General features: G+C 40.8%; 1 protein-coding gene across 1 annotated transcript; it reads right to left on the bottom strand.

Moving 5' to 3' along the window:
* Positions 1 to 1,483: 1,483 nt before the first annotated feature.
* LOC119890212 (enhancer of mRNA-decapping protein 3-like) lies at positions 1,484 to 23,352 on the bottom strand. Its single transcript, XM_038701361.1, has 7 exons — positions 23,262 to 23,352; positions 22,181 to 22,359; positions 21,563 to 21,759; positions 12,306 to 12,653; positions 4,971 to 5,124; positions 3,217 to 3,434; positions 1,484 to 2,888 (listed from the first exon to the last, which is right to left on the bottom strand). The coding sequence occupies exons 2-7, from the start codon at positions 22,342 to 22,344 to the stop codon at positions 2,554 to 2,556; spliced, it is 1,416 nt and encodes a 471-aa protein (XP_038557289.1). The 5' UTR covers positions 22,345 to 22,359; positions 23,262 to 23,352; the 3' UTR covers positions 1,484 to 2,553.

The raw sequence follows: 23,352 nt of genomic DNA on the forward strand, positions 1-23,352 counted from the left end.
CTGTTCCAGCAGGACTTCACACCTGCCCACAGGACCAGAACCATTAGTAACTGGTATGCTGACCATGGTGTTACTGTGCTTGATTGAACCAGCCAACTCACCTGATCTGAACCCCACAGAGAATCTTTGGTGTATTGTCAAGACGACAATGAGAGAAACCAGACCAACAATACAGATGAGCTGAATGCCGCTTTCAAAGCAGCCTCAGCAGCTACAGGCTGATTGCACCCATGCCATGCTGCATTGATGCAGTAATTCGTGCAAAAGGAGCCCCGACCAAGTGCTGACCAAGTAATTAAGCTTTTTCAGAACTTTTCAACTTTTAAGTAGGTAAACATATCTGTGTTACACATTCTTTATTCTAATATTTTGAGACATGGATTTTTGGATTTTATGAGCTATATCAACATTAAAATAAAAAAAGGCCTGAAAATTTCACAGTGTATAATGAATCTAGAATATATGAAAGTTAAACTTTTTGACTTAAATGATGGAAAAAAAACATTTCCACGATATTCCAATTTTCTGAGATGCACTTGTACATGTGTATAGTTTGTGTCTCAAAACTGCAGTTAGGTGTAATACTGTTATCAATGACAATGACCCAGAGAAAGCAGTTTACACACAATTTTTTGCAAGATTTCTTTTTATTTCATTTGTGTATAAAGCAGCACCTACTGTCACCCTAGCATCTGCATTTGTCAGAAGATCCAGGGTGAATGTTTATCAGTGATATTTTTGTAACTTTAAAATACTTTGACCGGTGCACATGTATTCCTAAAGATACATTTAATAACATGTTTTTAGCTCACATTGTCCATAGGCTACCTTAAGCAGGCTTACAAAAAGGTACTTTGCGCTCACATCTGTGGCTTTGTCAGCAACAACCAAGCAGATTGGCAATAATACCCCTCAGGAACAAAAAGATTTTCCAGAGAAGACTTAACTCCGGAAAACTAAGATACAAACCCATTAGAAATAAATTCACCTTTCGGATTGTAATGTTTTCCCTCAATAATTAATATCACCATGAGACTCCTTCCCAATAATAAAAAACAAAACTGTTTAAACATGATTTCTTAATCACAGTCATCATCTTTCAAGTCTTTCATTTAGTCTAGGAATGTACAAGAAAAATGATAGTCAGCAGGCTCTCTGGCACATTTAAATATTTCATTTACATTAATATTCAGATGTCTTATTTAGAACATTGTAGAAGCACCACAGATTATGCTTCATCTACTCCACCCCCTTCTACCAGCCTTGCATACCAGGATCTAGGCAGGTCTGGTTTGGGCAAGCACTCAGGAGATGGATAAGTCATTCTCAGATTTCTGGGGAAGCTGTCCGTTATAAAACTCTCTTATTCACCACAAATTCCTTGAATCTTTCTCACTGTTTGTGGCAGAACAGCCACGGCCATTGCTTTAAACTAAATTGATCACCCTCCAACACATTAGCAAAATGACTGTAAAGAGAAATGTGTTTTTGACTGAGTTTTGTTCTGTATTTATTGCATTTGGAAAAAGCAGTTCATGATACAAGGACAAAATGACATAGCTGCCAATAAGACTGTTTTCTTTCTTGTAAAGTTGACATTTTGCTGATCTGAGGTTTTAACAGAAGATCACTACGCTGACCAAAAGAGAGGAAGTTGGTTGGAGTGATTATTTCACTGAAGGTGGGTGAATCTGATGTGTCAGAATGGGAAACTATATCGCTATTATCCTGGTCCTTGGAATGTGTTCTTCAAATTCCCGTCTAATCTGAAAGACTTCAGTAAATACAGAAAAAGAACCCTCCTCTTTTAATTTTCAGCGTCAGTGGTTATAAACTCAGGACACCCAACAGTGCAGAAAGAGTGTGATCAGATGTAATGTAAATGCAACTATAACATTTTTCCATTCATTATTCCTGAGACATATTCCAAAAATAAATACAAATATAGATTCTATGTAATATCACCTTTTCAGTGAAACATACCAAAATCCTTTCTAGACTAAACACACCCAGTTGAGTAAAAAAAGTAAAAAAAGAAAAGAAAACTGCATTAAATTGAAATACAATGGACATCCACTGGGGGGCAGATGAATGGCAGATTCGGGTTGGCAGATAGCTTTAGGCTGAGCTGTGCTCCCGGTCACGAGGTCAGGATGAGACTCCACATGCAATCTAACGAAGGAAACAGGAACTGTGTCTCCGCTGCTCTGACTGGTCACAGGGTCAGGGGTCATAGATAGACTCACAGTGGTCAGCATTTTGTAAACACATTGACTTGTCACAGAGCCCTTATCAAAACACACCAAAGAACAGGAAACCTTTCCTCTCAAAGAGGCAAGAGGTGTCGCACGCAACATGCAGCAAACCCAGGGAGTTTCCAGCGTGTAAGTGGAAAAACCTACACCATGAGCTTTTAGACGCGTCATGAAGTTGTATACACTTTGTAACAAAATACCGTTTCGGCCATGTAGTTGTTCTTCAGCCATGTGGCAAAGCAGACCATTCCCTCATCTTATCCATCTTTATCTAGGTGCAATGTCATTGGTTACTCTGTTACGCCTGATGCAGAGGAATGACAAATTTACATCCAAATGGAGAATGGTAGCGGATTCCAACCTCCTGGAAAACCAGCGTAGGGATGCCAATGTCACAGAGGTACACCCTGCTCTCTGCCTTGGGCAGAGGTAGTGGAAGGCCCAAAGAGAGGGTCCATTTTGCCTCGACGGCCTGATGCTGCTCGCTGACCGCAGGATCGATACTTAGGACCGGAGCCCGGTTCTGGTTGGCCCAGTCAGCGGCTGATTGGTACCAGGACTGCTCCCTCAGCAGTAGGTTCTCGTGGCAGTCCAGGCAGTTGATGACCAGGTCGACGGGGCTTGCTGGCAGGTCTGCGTCAGAGGAAAATGAGAAGAAAGAGACATAAAGATCCGGCTAAAAAACTGAAACCAGGAGACACGAAAGAAATCCTTACCGTCTATCTAAAGGAATTTAAATTGTGTGGAGATGTTGCTGCTCCACTAGATGGCACCATTTATCCACGCTGGCTTGTTCCAACAGAACAACATGAACAGATCCTAATGCGCTCTGAATCATGTTTACATCACCATCACTTTGGACCCAGATCAGCCCAAACACCGAGCAGGGTCCTTTCCATCAGTACCACTGTATACTGAGTGGACAGGGATTAAATCATCTAAATACTCTGCACTGTTTCACCTTTGACGCTGGCCACTTGCTTGCTGCCGGTCCTGCTGTAGAGGTTGACCTCACTTGTGACAGACTCCTGCATTTTGAGAAAGTTGGGCAGGAACAGGAAGACCTCCACTTCATGGTTGGCCAAGTGTCTACCGCAGCTGATGCCCTGGGCTCCCTGGATGTGTGGCCCACACAGAAGGACCACAGTGGGCCTCTGGTGGACATTTTTTGGGGTGAGTCTGGTGACATTTAAGAGATGACAAAGTCACTCCACAAACAAAGACAACCAATGTTGTGTTCATACGTTACCCAAAAAGTATGTTATCAAAGAAACTGCATCATATCCACGTCATAAGAAGATGATGATGATGATTATGCCTGGTTGATACCCAACCCTAACCCAGTATTAATCAATTATGTGCTGTTCAGAACCATTTCAGAACAGATATGTAACAACAATAAGATGCTTCTAAAAGATTCCTGGCAAATCATTAATCTGTATGTTTTAATTTCTTGATGAACTGTTAACACAAGGTACATACATTGTGCGTTAGCAAGTTATGTAATATTACTTACATATCTTTCTTTTGGTAATTTAATTGGCGCGAATGCTTATAGTCCTACTTAGAACAAGGGGTCAAGGCGCACGTCAGCCTCTTGTGGACGAAATCAGTATTACAACATCAAACATCTGAAAAATGATCCTGGCAAATAAAACAATACCTTTTTTTCACCTGTTTTCATGGACAAAAAAAAAATCCTGGAAAGACTTTTTTTTTTTTTCTTTTCTACCCCTCACTTGCTTCTCAGGGCTTCCATATTACTTACTCTGACACAGTTGGGATTATTAGTCTTTTTTTAGAAACATGTTTTAGGTTGATAACACAAAAACAACACAAAGAGCTTAGTTTGAACAGGGATAACATTGCTCCCAAAAAAAGTTTCCTCAAATAGTGGAGGAAGACATTTATTGTTATAATGATAATGACAAGAAGCTGTAGAAGATTGATGCCGATTATATATATATATTATTACATATCTGCTCCATTACACACATCGATAACTTAAGTTTCTTTACTCTGATAATGGGCAGATGATGGAGATAATAAACTATCTTATTAATCTTATTAATAATTGCAGTTCCTATTAGTTAGGATTTATTGGGCATTAGGATTGTATATCTGTAGACTTTTTGAGTATGAATTGAGTGCCTGTTGGCTGTCATAGAAATAGTGGAACACCATTGTAATTTCAGTGATCCTGGTATTCCAAAATTAAATTTGATCTAAGCTCACAGTAGTTCAAATGTAAATTTGAGAAAAGGATCTGAGACAATAAACCTGTTTGTTATATGAGCCTCTGCGCTGAGGTTCTTTGATCTTAAATAACACTATGTTGCTCATGAATGTGCAGGTAAACAATACCAAAAGGGCTGCTTCATTTCATTAGGATGTTCTTGACCTGCAGTGTGACTGTTCGGTGTAGTGCTTTCCTCAGAAAATAAACCCTGGGGGGCCGTCAGGGCTAACTCCATCTAACTCATGCAGAAACGTGGTACTAAAGATGACTGCCACAGAAACTGGAAAACATGACATGAAAAACAAAAAGTTTTTTTTGCTCTAATGATTGTATGACTACTTGGACAGCAATGTTTGGCACATTGTTGGGCATTGTTTTTCTAATACAAATGAAAGTGGCTCTATGTGCACTATCCTGTACATCAGATAAGAAGTCATGTATACCAGGAACTGATTAACCAGAGTGATATTCCTTACCTGTTTGGTCCACCCAGCAGAGTGAGCGCCATCTGACTGGAACAAACACCTATAGTCTCCAGCCTGCGCTCAAGAGATAGGCCCCAGCGCTCTGCAGCTGCTAGTAGACGCTTATGAAGCTCACAGGTAACACTGGGAACCACCAACCCGGAATCTGCAGACAGAAAACACGGGGTGAGATTGCATGTCAGCTATTCTACACTTTGTCATTTCTGATTTAACAGAGATCAGAACCAATGAGCCAGAAATGATCCATGTAACATCGCTGACTTTATGACACAGTGGAAGTGATTAGTGGGAGATGTTTTGCTAAGATGAATGCCACATATATATCTGTGTATATGTGGCATTCATCTTGTGAGTATATTTGATGTATGCCTAAATCTTAAATTTCAAAGTATCTCACTTTCTGAAACAGAGAAAGACGGAGGAGCATAGATCAAATTTAGGGGACAATTTGCTCCTGTAAAAAATTGGAATGGTCTTACATGTATCATATTTTTAAATATGTTTTTACAATTGAGGTGTAAGACATCTTCATAAGCACAACCCCAGAACGTGACCTCTAAGATAACGACAAACGGTGGTCTACAGATAAACACATTCACGGGTTTTCAGGGGGTGGTAGGTACGTGTAAGCAACACAGATCCTCATGCAAGGAACCCATTCCCCCAGGGAAATGCCCTTCCTCCCCCTCATGACCTGATCTTGTTCCCATAACGAAAGATTCTCCATTTCTTCTCCTGCGTGTCACTGCTGTCTGTGGCAACAATAGGAAGATTGGCAGCCTTTACAAAACATGACAAACACGAGGCAGTCAGAGTGAGACGCCTATTCCCAGCTGGCCCTGAGTTCACACGCACCGTCACATTGTTTGACCAATCCTGCAATCCTTAGCTCTGGAACGGGCCTGCACTGAGCTGGACCCCCCACATCGGCTGCTGTCTCAAGTCAAAACACGCAGCAGGTTGGCGTGACAAAAAAGGGGATAAACATCATATACATGTGAACACCTGCGCCTGTATCCCAGCGGCTCGAGGTGAGAGACTGGGGAGGACTGAACATGGAGGGGGGAGGGCATGGTGGTGACTGAGCTAAACAGTGGATCCAATTCAGTTTCTTAAAATTAATTGTTGACTCATCTGCCAATGGCTCATCAAAAACCTTTTTAATCCCTATACTATAAATTTAAGTTTGGATTATGTCACCCAACTTATTTTCAGTTTGCTTTCATGTATAGAACTATATAACACATTTAAATGCTCAACTTTTTTCAAATAATTTTGATGGAGCACACGTCAATACTTAATGAATATGCTGTCAAATCTCTATATAGGACTGAATGTACGGGGAACTGTATTTGTACAGGAAGGCCGTTGGGCCAGTTATACCCTTGATATGTAAAAATCTAATAAAATGTCCTACTTTCTGGAAGGCGTCGGATACATTCCTAATTGACCATACATACATCTTTGACATTACTGTGCTGCAGTTTCTTGTTATTGTACAAGCCAACACAGTACATCCTGATTCCACTATGTCTGCAATAAGCTCACATTGATCAATATATATGTCCGGCCGATTTATCAGTCTGTGCAGAAAAGGACAGACAACAATTGTGTCAGGGGATCCCTTTTCTTTTACTTTGGGCTGCACTGTTGTAGTCCCTCATTACCATAAGGGTTCATCTATTTTATCGCCGGAGGCCTAACACGCAGCACACGCCACTGAGAACTGGTTTTAAGAATTCTGCAGAGTTTTGGCTTTTGTACGGAAAATGTTCTTACAAAGTCAATTATATGTGGATTTCCATCACCACCACTGTCACATCGACCTTGTAGAATATCCTGTTATGATATTCACCTTCTCTCTAGTAACCATCTGTCTTTGGAGAAAAATGCTTAAACCTTCACTTCACCTTGTCAGAATCGTTCTTGTGTGTATTTTATTTTTAATTAACTGTATTACAGAAAAACAATTCAGCCTTTTATCACTGTGCAAACTGAAGTGTGTGGAAACATTTTAAAGACCCAGTGCTAATCCCTAGCTGTCTATTGCCAGTGGCACATAAGGAGGGTAATGAAAGTCAAGCTGGGGGAACTGCGCGGCTCAGGATCCCTTTGATAAATAAAGCTGCTGGGAGGCAGTTAAGTCGTTAATGGCCTCCTACAGATCTCTGGCCTGGTAGCTGAGAACTTGGTGGCCTCATTGGAGTGCACAAATTCATGCATGGTAGCATACACCTCATCTTACTGCACACTCCGAACGGCCTGATGTACTAACACATACACCCAGAACTTTTCACCCTGGCATGCAACAGGAACAGAGCGACACCCACGTTCTACCACGCAACACACTCGCGCACACACACACACACACACACACACACACACACACACACACACCCTTTCACCAGTTAATTACATAAACACAGAGACTCATGCCGTGCCGGACTGAAATTCTCGCTTATCTTTAGGTTGGCCCTGCTCCCCTCCCACCATTCTTTTATTGATACCGCACAAAGACTGCTAATATGTTTCAGCGGGCAACAGAAATCTGAAACACGCCAAACCTCACGTGAGTGATAAGCACAGCAAAGTCAACTGCCTCTTGTCATGCAAACTGCTGCCTTGAATGCCAAGCTCAGGGGAAGTGGGAGTTGCACTAGTATGCACTAATTGCTTTTCAACCATCCCACCAGGTGTGCTTCTTAATAACTCTCTTGCTGAAGTTGCCGATACCAAACACACACACCTCCGCTTTTCCTCATGCTCTCACACACATGCAGTGATTTCACACACACACACACACACACACACACACACACACACACACACTTTCGATGTGGTGCGAAAAACAAACTCAACAGTCAACTAGCTAAACCGGGTAGCCTTGAGTATGCAGCAGCAGCACTAAAATAAACTGAGGTGGAAGCAATCCTTCAAGCATGACAAGCGAACTGACGGGACTGAAAGCAATACACGCTGGCTGGATGCGGGCCATGTCTGACTAAGGCTTTTGATGGGATAGGGAGGGTTAGATGAGGCAGTTCCATTCCTCTCTGTTGCACTGCAAGAGTTGAACTACAGTGACCTGCAGTCTGGTTCATTGTGGCACAGAAAACAAGCTTAATGCTTTTCATTTTGGTAATATCGTCGGTGCCAACAGCTCATTGTTGGGGCTTTCTGCCCCGTGTTTCGCACAAATCACTTATCAATCAACGTATTGTATGTACTGTAATCATTTGATATTCTGTGGCACCCGTTAATTTGTCTGCTTCTGTCATTTACTCGGTTAAATTGTCAATTTTGCGAGCTATGATTGTTGTTGGTGTAAACAATGAGGTCTTTGACTTGACTTGCACAGGATTAAAAAACTCTTGACTTCGGAGAAACCACAGTCTCTTGCACTCAGTCGACCACTTTTACTCACTTCACAGGTGAAAGAACCAAAAATAATTTCATATGAATTTTTATATATCTATCGCTCTCTTTCTCTATCTCTCTGGAGTAAGTGTGTTCTCCATCAGGCAAAATTCATATCAAGGTCAGTGGATCAAAATATCGAAACTGCAGCTTAAAAATTCAAATGCAGTGGACTAAGAGACACACCAAACTGTTGGAGATGTAACACAGAAATAGGCACCTTACTTCATGTCCTATGGTCCTGGGACAAGGCCCAGGAGTTTTGGACCAGAATATATGATAACCTGTATCTACTGGCAGGGACCCTGTTTCCATTCAGCCCAAGACTATTTGTTCTAGGAGATGGGTCAGTCCTAACGGGGATAGATAAACACACTAGAAGCAGGGTCCAGTATAGTTCTATGATAGCCAGACAGATTATTCTAAGAGGGTGGAGGAATGCAGGGGTACCTTCAATCTTCAATCCAAGAGTGGGCTTTTAAATGGCTAGAGTGGCAGTGTTTGAAAAAATGGTTGTAATTTGTTGTAACTGCATGGTGGATTTTTGTTGAAACAATAAAAACTGTATCACTGCATCACTTTCCCATGTTTACCGTAGTTCCTGAGTCTCACCCTCTCTTTACCACCTTCAGCACTCAGTATCACAAAAAGCTCATGAAACACATGGGAGATTCACTTAAACCCCAAGGGCATTGAGACAGAGACGCTAAAATATTTTGAGATGACACGTTTCCAAGTCTGCATCCTGCTTTCTCCTAAGTTACACAGCATTACTTAATTAATTAAATAGTTAATGAATTAATAATAAATTTTTAAAAAAACTAGGAAAACCAGCTCACAGTTGGCTTGGCTGCAATTTGTGCTGCGCTCAGATTTCACTGCACAGCTGGAGTCAATCACACCAAGACAATAGCAGAACTAAACTTACACCGACTCCAACAATACAATAAACAATAGTATATAGAAACTGTCAAACCCCATGCCAGTGTGTTATGGCAACCCTTACATACAGCAGAGCACTGTTTTTCTTTCTCTGTTCTTGTATTGTTGGTTTATCTGTTTACTGGCAAAGATTCCAGACCAAGAGCACCGCGGTTTGTTCCAGCTTTAGAGGTGCTGTTTATGTAAGGCTGTACGGCGGCACACTAATTACAGAGTGCAGAGGATGGGGATTATGATGACAGCCCTGGGAAGCAGATCTGCCTGCATGGTAAGAAAAGGAGGCTCTGCTTGGCAGTTATCTGCTGAATGGTTGACAGCTGCTCCTGCTGAGCTTCGTTATGTCACCACAATCAGAAAGGTAGTCTGGGATAGAAATCCTAGAAAAGCTATCATGACTATAACCTGCCTGTCACCTACACAGGCCGGGGAATAAACAGCTAAAATCCGTATCAATCATCATCCTTGTTCTGGTCATCCTAGTCCTATTATTCTTCTTCAGGATGGGGCAGATACTGCAGGGCCTTAAATGCAAAATCAAATGTGTTTAGAATCATGTTTTGTTAAAACTTTCAGTTCAGTGTGTGGTGCCATCTAGTGGTGAGGGTTGCGAAATGCAACAAACAGCTTACTGTGCATTCACTTGCTCCTCCAACAAAATAAGTACGTTGTAATAATTGTATTTATTCTAATGGAAATTGTAAATTCAGCATTATAAAACCTAATTTGTATTTTTTCTCCATCAATTTAATTTTTAAATCTAACACCAAAAAGGCTGTGACTGTAAACATATGGTCCTCTTAATATCTTTATGTAATATAAACTACCCCTGGCAAAGTTATTAGTATTTGTGTCTTGTATATTTGTAAACTGTTCTGTATACTTCTTTGTACACTCTCATGTACACAGTATTCCTCTTTTTGCAATAAAGATTTGAGGGGAAAAAAAATCTCAATTATTCCGACAAAACTGGAATGAACCATTAGTCACTGCTCACCCAAGAGCGTAGGAGAAGCTACGCTGGCAATACATGGGGTCCTCTTTTTATCCAAATTTCACTTATCTCCTTAACTTCGAATAAACCAGACTACTACTACTACTACTACTACTACTACTACTGACAAAACGCATTCTGTAGAGCCGTTTGTCCCTTTGGGCTACTGTAGAAACATGGTGGCGCAACATGGCGATGTCGCGGTGTCTGTAGATGGAAATGGCATACACCACTGAAAACATAGTTATGTATATTATATTGCATTTATGTCAATAGATATTCCTCAACGTTACACACTGAACCTTTAAGAGAAGCTTAAAGGGACCAACACAATAGTATCAATTCTGACAACCAACATGAAAAATAGTTGATATATTTAATGCACTGTGTTTTACATAATTGTTCGCCATTACACCTTATCCTGCAAATTATATTTCACCAAAGAGATAACTAAGAAGTGGATCTGGACCAACCAAGAAAAAATGGGGTTTGACCCCTCTAGTTCTAGTACAACCCATCCTCATACACCATACCCCTCAGCCTTTTCTCCATTAACACCCACCCACCGCCTTCTCACGGTTCCAGCTCCTACAGAGTTAAATTATACAGACTAGGTCATTTCACTCAAACTTTGGACTCCAGTGCCTTTGCTAACATGCAAGTTACTTATCTTATGTCTGTATTAAGGTCCCTATAGTGAGCTGATGTTACAGGGAATCTAAAGTCACCTCCATGATAAACAGTAACCAGGAGGACAGTCAGCTTACCCCAAGGTGACCTTACTCTGGCCAATGGGAGAGAAAGGCGTCAGGTTCACTGTGTCCTCCCCATTATAGTGCACGTGGTGTTCCTCATTGTGTTTAATAGAAAGAGAGACTGCAGCACATTCCTCGGTATTGTGCTCAGGATCAAGTGTAAAAGAAAGGTTCAAATATTTTAACATTTGGCCACAGCTGGAACTGGACTTCCCAACTGTGCTTCAAAACAGTGTTATTAGACAAACATATGGTACTCCTGGGTCAAAATTTTAACAGAGGAAAAAAAGTGCTTCTTCCAAAAGAAACAGTGTTCACAAAGCTGACATGCTCACTGATAAAATGTCCCTAAGAGGCCCTTCATTTTATCTCAAGGTGCGTTCAATCATCTTGGAAAGCACAGGGTAAAGGATAGCACGAGTGTGAGAGTAAGTGCACCAATAAGGTTGTCAAAACTTCTGATGTACAGTTGCTACTCTACAGGTGCTGAAAGGATCAACTTTTATATTCAAATTCTGTGCTGTGTACAGCTTCTCCTGCATGCTTTCCTGTGTTTTATACATTTGTAAATTAAATACATTGCCGATTTAAAAGATTGGAGAAAACAGGCAACATAAAGGACGGGACAGACAATATTTCACATTATCAAACTAATCCCTGGACCCATGTCTGTCCTTATTTTGGGGCACTAAAGGTTAGGCCCAGTGGTTCTCCCTGAAAGTTTAAATCTAATAAAATGAGTGAAAAATACAGTTTTAATTTTCTTTTTTGAAAACAGGGAACTTTCATCTGCAGATCTAGTGTCCCAGCGAGAATTTACAGGACAGTGTATGTGGGACTATATTGGAGATATTGTACCTTGAACACAGAGAAATAAGCAGATAACACTTAGTAGTAGAAACTATTAATTGTTGTTTTTGGTCTTTTCATGGCATTTGGTGACAATATAAAAAATAAATACAATGGATATTGTTCACTATTTCTTAACATGTTTTACACACGAGCAACCCTAATTCTCCATTGGTAATGTTAAGATAACCTAGAGAATTTAGCAGAACTTTAAGGATTCTGCCAAATCCTGCCCAGAAAACAGTTTCAAAAAGTGTTGAAATGTTTATAACAGCCATATTGACAGATAACACTATTTTCTACACATAAACACTTCCCTCTCTCCTATACATGTGTTTGTGTGTTGAGTTTGTCCATGCATTGTGTTCTCACCGGTACAGTACTCTTTGCCCCCATGCTGGGGCACCGTTATCTGTCGGTACACAACAGGCTTCACCTCCAGAATATTCTCATCATGGCGATAGGACAGGGGCTTCTGTTCATCCTGTGTGCTGTGATGCTGTGCCCTGTTGCTGTTTGTCCCATCAATCTGGGAGAAGACAGCAGCTTTGTCGAACAGAGCCAGGTTTCCCTCAAAGTCAAAATCTGCACCCATGTCCTCATCAGTCCTGTCTCCGAAGCACTCGTCATCCTTTGGCTTCATCGGCCCTCCAGCACCTCCATTCCTCACACTGTTTCTCTTCGGTGCAGCCTGTGTGGCCACCCTGCTGTTAGATGAACCTGTTGGGGGTGGACAACACAGGGAGATGAGAGCATAATGATATGACAGGTTGTGTTTTATAGTCATTTTCAGAAGTATTGTCCATACTTCATGAAGCATTTGATGAAAGAAACGTTATGTAGACAGCCATATGAGCTTCCTAACATTGATTAAATAAATCTCCATGTCCTCTCTTAGCCCACACACACACACACTCCAACCCACACCCATGCCCCACCTTTAGCCTTTCCGAGAGTCCTTGTTATGTAATGTTTGTCACGTTGTTTCATTTGTTTCATCGTATCTCCATCAAATCCCGTTTTGTAGATAATTATTGACTATATATTAAAACACAGTTGTAATAATATGTCTTTATAGGAGAAGTTATAATTGCTGAAAAATGCTGTAACAAACACCCAACAGTGTCTTTATAGCTGCGAACAATTACATTTTAGCATGTTATAAACCATTTATTAAATGTTGGTATACCACTTATTAATGCTAAAAAATAGTCAAAGTCAAGTGTTGACATTTATATTATATTCTTCAGTGCAAAATGCATTTGTGAGTAATAATGACCTTACAGAAAAAGGGTGCTATTTTTAATAGTAATAGTATATTCTAATAATCTATTCTATCATATATACTTAACACATTACAATAGATAGGAAAACAATAAAACCAAGGATACAAAGAAAAAATATGGAACAGGACAGTGCAGTTTATGGGATGTTTAAGAGTTGTTAAATTGTATTTTATTCCAAATTTAATTCATGAAGAAATATCCCAAACACCCGTATGAGAATTGTAATCTAACACACAGTGCAGACAGCTATGGAAATACTAAATACCAGTCCCCTAGGACTATATTTTATAAATTGAGGGTCCAACACAGAGTGGAGGGCTTTGCACTCTGGCTTCCACAGGGCTATCTTGGCTTTAATCTCAAGACCAAAATGCAGAGATTACACAGAAATCCTCCGATCTCTCAGCCCTGCTCACATCCTAATCACCCCTTAAAGGACCTATGAGCTGTCTTACTATATATCATCGTGTTGTATAAATGGTATAATCCCCACACAAAACGTTCCCGCACGCAGCAGTTTAACATTTTGACTAGATACTCGAAACTCCTTTTATCTTGTGTAACTCTGACTGGTAACTCCTCTTATCCTCTCACGGTTGGCTACTATAACTCGCTGAGAACAAAACTCCGCTGACACGCAAAACATACAATGGCCGACTCAGCAGGACTCAATAAAGTTTACATACATGTAAGTGCAAACAAAAAAAACTACATGAACAGAGAACAAAAAAAAGGAAAAACTGGAAAAACCTGGCCTTCAACCCCAACAATGCTGAGCTCTCACGCTAACCAGGAGACAGAGAGGCACAGTCGCACGCTACTGTCACTGTGACAGCTAAGGTACTTTGGACTCTCACGCTCATTCTCAGGCTAACTCATAGTATACTGGCATTGATACAAAGCCACAAACCAACTATGAGCTATTGCCGCAATATCACAATGCTGCCTTATAACCACATGTGCCTAAGTTGCCTCTAAACACAGACACTAGTGCACTCCTAAACACAGAAGTGTACTATCAAGTATTTATAAGTGGCTAACAAATTATAATCCATTACAAGCAGCAAGAAAAACATTTTTGAGATTGGTTCAATATGTTGGGGAGAAGTGTGGGGGGTTAGTGTGTTCACCTGTGCGAACAGGGATAAGAGCTGGTGTCCTTATTACCGCAAGTCAACAATGTCTTTATTTACAAGGAAGTGTTTTGTCATGCTATGAATCAGAAAATCTGAATGACCTGGGCAGAGCTCCAAGTCAAACAGGCTAATGAATAACAAGTAGCGAGACAGAGAGTGAACTTCACTGATTCAGTTTAGACAAACTTACCTCCAAAAACGAGTAACTGCACAGGCCAGGAATATTTCAACTTGAAATATGGGTTACGGTCAAATTGTACAGTTAATTACATACATACAAAAGCACAGTGTTAAACTGTGACAAGTAGGGAATATGGATTTCTATTTTTAAGCGATCTCCAAGCTGGTCATTAAGCGTTACAATTTCACTTACAGTTGCAAGCATTTTCACAGCAGTTCCAGGCCTGGAAAATGCAAATATGTAATGTTACTGTTGATTAATGATATCAAGCATGGATAAACAGTGTGTGAAACCTACAGGCCAAACGGGGGGAAAAAACAACTTTAGCCGCGTTTCGACCAGAAAGCACAAGGAACTATACCACGGAACTAGGAACCTTTGCAGGACTTCCTCCGAAGGAACTAAATTTAGTTCTAGGGTCTTTATTTTAACCCCCAAAAAGTCCCTGCTCAGCGGTAGGACTTTCCGAATGTACCGGTACTTTGGGAGGGTGGGGCTTGCCTTGCAGTGAATTTCGGAATGTACGAATAGAGGCTACTGGCTTTAAATGAAGCATGTCGGGTGTTTTTCCTGCTACTGCTCCTTTCTTTTCCACCGTTGTTTGCAAACCAATAAATCACAATCAACAGTCAAATAGCACACAAGTCTCGCCAATGCCCGCCTGACTTCGACATTAAATGTATTGGTCAGAAATAGCAGCCAGCGTGCAGCGGTATGTTTAAAGCGAACAGCTGATTGAGTTATACTAAATACTGGGTCCGAAGTTGTTGTTTTAAGTTTTCATCAGTCAGGAAATTTTTACACGGAGTCAAAGTCGGTCTCCTCCTCTACTAAATAAGCGGAACAGCTGATTACAGCAGAGCATAAAGCTTGTTAAACATCCAATTCCTCCGACGCTCAGGCGGACACAGACGTGCGTCTGGCCAGCTGATCTGCAGCTCTTGTCGGCTGGAAATGTTTCCAAACTATCGTCATTTTATTTTTCTGTTTCTCTCTCTGTGCTGGAGTTATTTTATGAACTTGATGGCTTTCACCAGTTTGTTATTAAATTTGTAACAAACTTTATTGCGTGTTTCTCCGTTATACTCCCACACAAAGAAGCTGTTTTTAATGGACAAGCAAAGCATATAGCTTTTCATAATCTTCCAATCAAATCTGATGTTCATTTATAGATTTTGCTCATGGATAATGGTTACAAATAATGATGCCTGTGCATCGCTTTGTACAGCATACAGGCCTACAGCCTGCATCAGCTGGTTAATTTGCCTAATCTTCGCAGGCCTTTAGATCACAGTGAAAACGCACACTACAATGGGCTGAAGGAACCTTTTAGTTCCTTGAAAACAGATCCAGGGACTTAAAAGTCCGGGGTAGTTTTGGTTGAAACACGACTTTCGTGTGTCAGTACCATCCAGTCAAGAAACAGGAGAGTGTGCTGGTGGTGGTGGGAGAACAGCAGCAATGCTAAACAGGACTAGAGCTGACAAGATTAAGCAACCCACACTGCTAAGAAACTTGCTTATTGCCAGTTTGAATGACGGAACCAGCTGGGAAAAACTCAACTGAGAACATGAATCTGTTATGTTCTTCAACGCCTCAGGAGCTACAGCACTTAAAGCACACTACAAACACACAGGAGTTGCTGTGTGGTTACTGGTGGGAAGTGCTGTGTGTGGAGTTGTATGAATGTGAAGATAATCAAAACATGGATACACACCAAAGCCTTTACAAGATATATAGAGGTTTAAAAGAACTCTGAAGCAGGGATTTATAGTAAAACACTTAACTGCACACAATTTCACTCCAAATACAGAGGTGGCATGCTGGTTATGGGAACAGTTTTCATAAGGGCATAGTCAGGAGGTCCTCTTCCAAAGTTTGCGTTTAATGAGTGGAATTCGACTTCTACAGGCCTGTGCATCATATATATCTCTTGTATAAGCAAAGACCCACCCTGCTTTCCCTTCTTTGTGGCCGGGGGCTTCTTGGGAGCAAAGGCATTGCGTGTGAAAGGACCAGCCCTGCCCAAGCCACTCAGCACTTTGGCCCCATGCAATTTGGGCATTAGCTCCCTGGCCACCAGCCTGAGAGCTGGAGATTAAAATAAAAACTCAAAAGGTAAACATTGCTTCCACAATTGATATCGCTTTGGCCTTACGAGCACACTGGGACAACACGGCTTCCTGTCTGGGGAAGGAGGAGGGGGGTTTCCTGTGCTGAGCAGGAGCGAGGGAGAGAGAGAGAGAGAGAGAGAGAGCGAGCGAGCGAACAGGAGGGCACTGAGGCACGAGAGCCAGGCTTTGCATAACCTTCTCTTTAGGAGCTGACATGGAGAGGGAGGGGGAATGTTTATTGATCTTAGTCACACACATATTGTACAGAGGAACTTTGGTACAAGCCTTTAGCACGCTATGGGAATCTTGGGGGGGGGGGGGGGGGGGGGGGCATAGCAAGACATGCTAAAGCTTCTTAATACGAACTAGTGACACACAGGGACTAGGAGGAGAGACTGAGCAACGAACTATGAGTCTTGCTGACACAAAATGAAACATACAGGCAAAATGAGCACATTTCTTTTCACAACTTTTCTCTGAATAAAAAAAAAAATTAAGAGGGACTGGCTTCCTATTGTGCAAGCTTCATCTTCCATACACAGGAAAAAGCATGAAGCAGAGGTCATTTTTACAACCAGGCTGAAGAGTATTACACATTGTCCATTAGCCAATTCTATTGACCTCTGACTTCTCCATTGTTTAGGGATGTGAGTGTGAAACTGAACTGACTTTAACTGATTCCGGGAGAGGCCAAAGAGCTGTCCATGCAGACTTCCTCCTGACTGGATGTTGACAAGAGGAAATGCCATTTTTAACCTTTATCTAATCAGAAAGGTTGAGTAACACATTCTTATTTTTACAACTACATGTCCAATTTAGGCGAGGAGAATGTGTGCAGATGTGCTTTTCTGCATAAATGTCTAAAACATGTGACAGAACTGCCCTGACAATTTATCATATTTTGTAAAAAGTAAAATGTAAAAAAGGTTAAATGTTTTATAACTGGCAACATTTTAGACGTTTCAAAAAGTACCTAACACACAGTCATAAAAACAGTTACAAATGACTCCTAAAACATTCTCAAATGACATCTGCAAAAGAGGAACATCTGTCATCACTTATGACTATAAGACACTAAATGAGACTTCACAAATGACTAAATAATACTACTTCCAAGTTGAATCAACCCTTCCACTACACAGTGTCAGCTCTAATATAAACAATAATAGAAGCTTCCCAATGGCATAATGTTTTGGCCAGTGTCCCTGTGTTGGACTGCATCACAGTGTTAATTATTCCTGTTATTTTGTCTCCCCTCCCCGGTAAACTGGTCAAAACGGGTCAATTAAAGTCAATAACGTTAAACAAAACTTCACATTATATTAAACTATATATATTTAATTCAACAAATAATTTTTCACCAAAGCCGAGCAATGCCTAAGGAGTATTCAACCCTGGTCAGGAGGACGGTCTGGCGGTACACACTTAACTATTCATGTCGACTGCAGACACTACGCGTTTTTGGACAGTAGGATTTTTTTTAAATTTTTTTATAAGAACTGATTGAACACATGCAGCACCAGCAACCACCATCTTTAAAAACCTGTGGTGAGTAGCAGTGTTGGGCAAGTTACTCAAATTGTAATAAGTTACTTATTACTCCTTATAAAAGTAATAATATTACTTTACCTATTACTGGGTGATAAAAGTAACTAGTTATGTTACTACCACCCCACCTATCCTCCAACCAAACAAAGCAGTCTTTCTAACTAATATATTCATACGGAAGGAATGTTTTTACAAAACATAACGTCTCTTAACGCCACTGGCTAAAATAAAGAATAAAGCAAGTAAATCCCAACTTTTGAACTTTTTCTGCACATGTATTTATAATAGCAATATTCAGTATTTTTACAAAAGATAAACAGTTGATGTAGAATTGTTCGCGGTTGAAAGCTTTTTGCTGGTCGCACAAAGTTTACCATGGACGTCAACGTTCTTTGAAACCTTCACTGTCACAATAATGGTGATACTTAATTCAGCTGTGGAAAGAACGCCTCTCTCGTTTGTTCTCCATTCTTCCTCTAGCTTCTTGGCTAACAGCTGACTTGAACAACATATGATGTTATGCCGCTGACCTGCTGCTCAGTCGCGCATTCACGTCATGGATGGTGCGTTCAGTAACGCAGCGTTACTTGGATTAGTAACTGTAATAATATTACTGTTTTGAAAATAGTAATCTGTTACACTACTAGTTACTGGGAAAAGTAATATTATTACAGTAAAGCATTACTGAGTAACATATTACTGCCCAACACTGGTTTTTAGTGATAGACCAATTAATTGGTTGGCTGATTAATCGGGCCGATATCTGGCATTGGCTGATACCTGCACTCACGAGGCCAATAAACAAAAAATGTTTTTCTCCCATCCTAAATGATAACTGATCTCTAAAACCTTTACTGGATATTTTTTTGTGTGTGGGGGTGTGTGTGTGGGGGGTGTGTGTGGGGGTGTGTGTGTGTGTGGGGGTGTGTGTGTGTGTGGGGTGTGTGTGTGTGTGGGGGTGTGTGTGTGTGTGGGGGTGTGTGTGTGTGGGGGTGTGTGTGTGTGTGTCTCTCTCTCATATAATTAGAATATCATCAAAAAGTTGATTTATTTCAGTAATTCCATTCAAAAAGTGAAACTTGGATATTATATTCATTCATTCATTCCACACAGACTGATATATTTCAAATGTATATTTCATTTAATTGTGATGATTAAAACTGACAACTAATGAAAATCCCAAATTCAGTATCTCCGAAAATTAGAATATTACGTAAGACCAACACAAAAAAAGGATTTTTAGAAATGTTGGCCAACTGAAAAGTATGAACATGAAAAGTATGCGCATGTACAGCACTCAATACTTAGTTCTCCTTTTGGCTCCTTTTGCCTGAACTACTGCAGCAATGCGGCGTGGCATGGACTCGATCAGTCTGTGGCACTGCTCAGGTGTTGTGGCCTTCATCTTCCTCTTCACAATACCCCATAGATTTTCTATAGGGTTAAGGTCAGGCCAGTTTACTGGCCAATTAAGAACAGGGATACCATGGTCCTTACACCAAGTACTGGTAGCTTTGGCACTGTGTGCAGGTGCCAAGTCCTGTTGGAAAATGAAATCTGCATCTCCATAAAGTTGGTCAGCAGCAGGAAGCCTGAAGTGCTCCATAACTTCCTGGTAGACAACTGTGACGACCTTGCAACTCAGAAAACACAGTGGACCAACACCAGCAGATGACATGGTACCCCAAACCATCACTGACAGTGGAAACTTTACACTGGCCTCTCCTCTCTTCCTCCAGACTCTGGGACCTTGATTTCCAAAGGAAATGCAAAATTTACTTTCATCAGAGAACATAACTTTGGACCACTCTGCAGCAGTCCAGTCCTTTTTGTCTTTAGCCCAGGCGAGACGCTTCTGACACTGTGTCTTGTTCAAGAGTGGCTTGACACAAGGAATGCGACAGCTGAAACCCATGTCTTGCATACGTCTGTGCGTGGTGGTTCTTGAAGCACTGACTCCAGCTGCAGTCCACTCTTTGTGAATCTCCCCCACATTTTTGAATGGGTTTTGTTTCACAATCCTCTCCAGGGTGCGGTTATCCCTACTGCTTGTACACTTTTTCCTTCCCTTCGCCTCTCTATTAATGTGCTTGGACACAGAGCTCTGTGAACAGCCAGCCTCTTTAGCAATGACCTTTTGTGTCTTGCCCTCCTTGTGCAAGGTGTCAATGGTCATCTTTTGGACAGCTGTCAAGTCAGCAGTCTTCCCCATGATTGTGTAGCCTACAGAACTAGACTGAGAGACCATTTAAAGGCCTTTGCAGGTGTTTTGAGTTAATTAGCTGATTAGAGTGTGGCACCAGGTGTCTTCAATATTGAACCTTTTCACAATATTCTAATTTTCTGAGATACTGATTTTGGGGTTTTCATTAGTTGTCAGTTAAAATCATCAAAATTAAAAGGAATGAACACTTATGTATAATAATATATGGAATATATCAGTCTGTGTGGAATGAATGTATACATTATACAAGTTTCACTTTTTGAATGGAATTACTGAAACAAATCAACTTTTTGATGATATTCTAATTATATGACCAGCACCTGTATATTGGGTGACTTTGTTTCCTTCCAAAACATTGTAGAACTGCTGCACTGTTGGTTGTGTCTTTGATGACACTGACAAAAACAGAGTATTGCTGGCCTTATTCAACAAAGAAAAGCCTGTGTGCTCAAAGCATCACTCTTTTATGGCATTGGAGTATTGTCATTTGGTACACATCCAGCATGTTGTTTAAAACTTTTTACACAGAGTAATCATCTGATATCTGAAAGATCATTTGAACTGCAGACAAAACTGACCCCCTTCCTACTGTAGGCTAGAAAACATCACATATGTTTGTTGCACAATCAAAAAAACAGTGATTTGGAGTGTCTTGCATTTCAGTGGGAACTTTCTGAGAATTATGAACGTGCTGTGTGTCAGATTACCTTCAGTCAATGAATGATCTCAATTTCTGTTAAGGAACAGAAGAGTACTGTACAGCCATCGCTGTGGTTAATCCCAGTCACGTAGTACATGACTCCCAAAATTCACTTTGCAACAATAGCTCAGTGATTTAAGAACTAGAAAGGCAGCTTCACAATGAATAAACAAAAAGCGTCAAGTAAACTGGGCTTTCCCAACCTATGAAACCCTAACGTTAAACCCTACGTCTTAATATGATGGAACATTTGTAAAATAACCTGTCAATCTTCCAGTATCCTCGATTAGCACGTGCAGTGTTGAATGTAATGGTCACAGGCTTCAGCACAAAACCTGACTGCCTAACTATCTGCTGCTGATGCTGCAAGCAAACTTAACTCATCATTGACGAGCACAGTTTACATTAGCAAATGAGCTAATGTAAACCCATCTACCTACCTCTGCGTAGGATGGTGATTGGAGCAGTGCTGGACTGAGAGTTGCTGCTTGTTGCATGAGTCGAAGTGATTCTGTTACTCTGACCATGGCGTCCTGAAGGTATGGACCCGGCTTCTGCTGCGGCTCCCTGGACAGAGATGGGCTTGTTGACTGTATTCTGGATGTCTAGGATCTTCAACTCCTTGATATCCATGGCACTAGAAGACAAACAAATTACTGACCTTAGTTGGAGCTCAAACAGCATTGTATTGATGTACAGGAAAATGCACAGCTTCTCACATGGTTCCTTGTCACTGCATAAAGCTTAAAATTCAACAGATTTTTAGCCATTTATTTTCACCCCACCAAGGGTACACAATCCTCTAAATGTGATTATAAATAGTTAAAGCCGAGTATATGGCAGAATCTGAATGCACATGGTGTTAGACAATTCTGCTATAGACTGATATGTTTAATCCAGTTACACAAGTAATGTAGTAATTCCTGGATCAAAATGAAATACAAGCATTTGACTTGTGAAGCCTCCAACGCTGTCTCAAGAGAACTGGTTAAATCTGGGCATTTCCTGTTGAAGGATAAGATGATTTGTCATCGTCCTGTCATCATCTTCTTTCTTACCTGAAAGTAACCTCAGGAACAGGACACCTGATCCCATTGTGATAGGGCTGTCTCAGTGAGATGGTCTGGCTGGCGTGATCCACTGATGACACCTCTCCCTGATAAACTCCCAGAGTCAGTCCACAGTTTATCGACACAACACTCCCCAACCAGTCAGTGGCCATTCTGTTCACCTGATCCTATGGTTCAAAAACATAAACAAGAGATAACCTATAGCAGTTGTTACAGTTACTCTAAAGAAAAATGAAAAGGATTGTTTAGAGCTCTTCTTTCTGGTGTCTCGTCATTTTTTTCAGAGGGGTGAGGACTGCTTTGGGTATAAGTATTTTTTAAATCCAGGCTATGGTCCTAATTTCAGCCCTGACTATCTGGTACGGAACAATAAACGCAATCGCATAAACCCAATTGAATAATCTGCTAGATCATTGTTGATAATAGCATGGGCGAATGTCTTAACCAGCACACTTTAATTAGAGACATTAGACATTGATATGGCATTCTGTTACACTCCGGCCCACTAACGTTATGTACCTGAGTTTAGTTAAGTGATTCAAGCGGCCACCCTGTAGTGTAAATTAATTGGTGAATTAACGTTAATACTTGCACCGGTGCAGAGTAGACATAGCGATAAAATTAATTTAAAATTGAAATTGAACTGAACTTATGGGATGCTCGGCATATTAAAAACTGGACCCTTAAATTAGGTTTTACCTGCAGGGCTATGTAAAGTTACGGAGCTTCGTGGAAACATTAGCTAAGTTAGCTACCGTTCATTTAAAAAGTTTTTCCATGTGTTGCGAGAGCCTCTCCAGGGTAGAATTGCGTATTAAAACCTTGGGGCGGGAGACAACCTTAAAATAACATCCATATGAGGGCAGCGTTCTGAGAAATATACGGACAACCACAACATTTAAGGTTAACAAAAACAACCTGAAAGCTGTGCTGGGCAGCTAACATTAGCTTCGCTCCTGACAACCCTGTTTGCTTTTTATCCAAGCGGACTTTTGTAAACTTGTAACGAGTGCTTACTATTTTTGAATACTCAACCTGAGTATATTCAGTCAGTGATGGAAAGATTTACCTTGTCGATAAATCTGCAGCGAGGTGTCGAGGAAGGCCAAAGCTGCAGCAGCTGTTATTTGTGCCGTTTTCCGGGTGGACCCTAACGTCAC

The sequence above is a fragment of the Micropterus salmoides genome, unplaced genomic scaffold (genome assembly GCF_014851395.1).
Source record: "Micropterus salmoides isolate LMB-PRFRI ecotype aquatic unplaced genomic scaffold, ASM1485139v1 Ms_hic_scaffold_6, whole genome shotgun sequence".
NCBI classification, from domain to species: domain Eukaryota; kingdom Metazoa; phylum Chordata; class Actinopteri; order Centrarchiformes; family Centrarchidae; genus Micropterus; species Micropterus salmoides.

Bases quoted from the DNA above. Each gene is read 5' to 3' on its own strand.
- LOC119890212 (XM_038701361.1), bottom strand. From the start codon at position 22,344: ATGGCCACTGACTGGTTGGGGAGTGTTGTGTCGATAAACTGTGGACTG. The intron at 21,760-22,180 runs GTAAGAAAGAAG...TTTGTCTTCTAG, and splicing joins GTTCCTGAGGTTACTTTCAG to TGCCATGGATATCAAGGAGT. The intron at 3,435-4,970 runs GTAAGGAATATC...AAATGTCACCAG, and splicing joins CTGCTGGGTGGACCAAACAG to ACTCACCCCAAAAAATGTCC.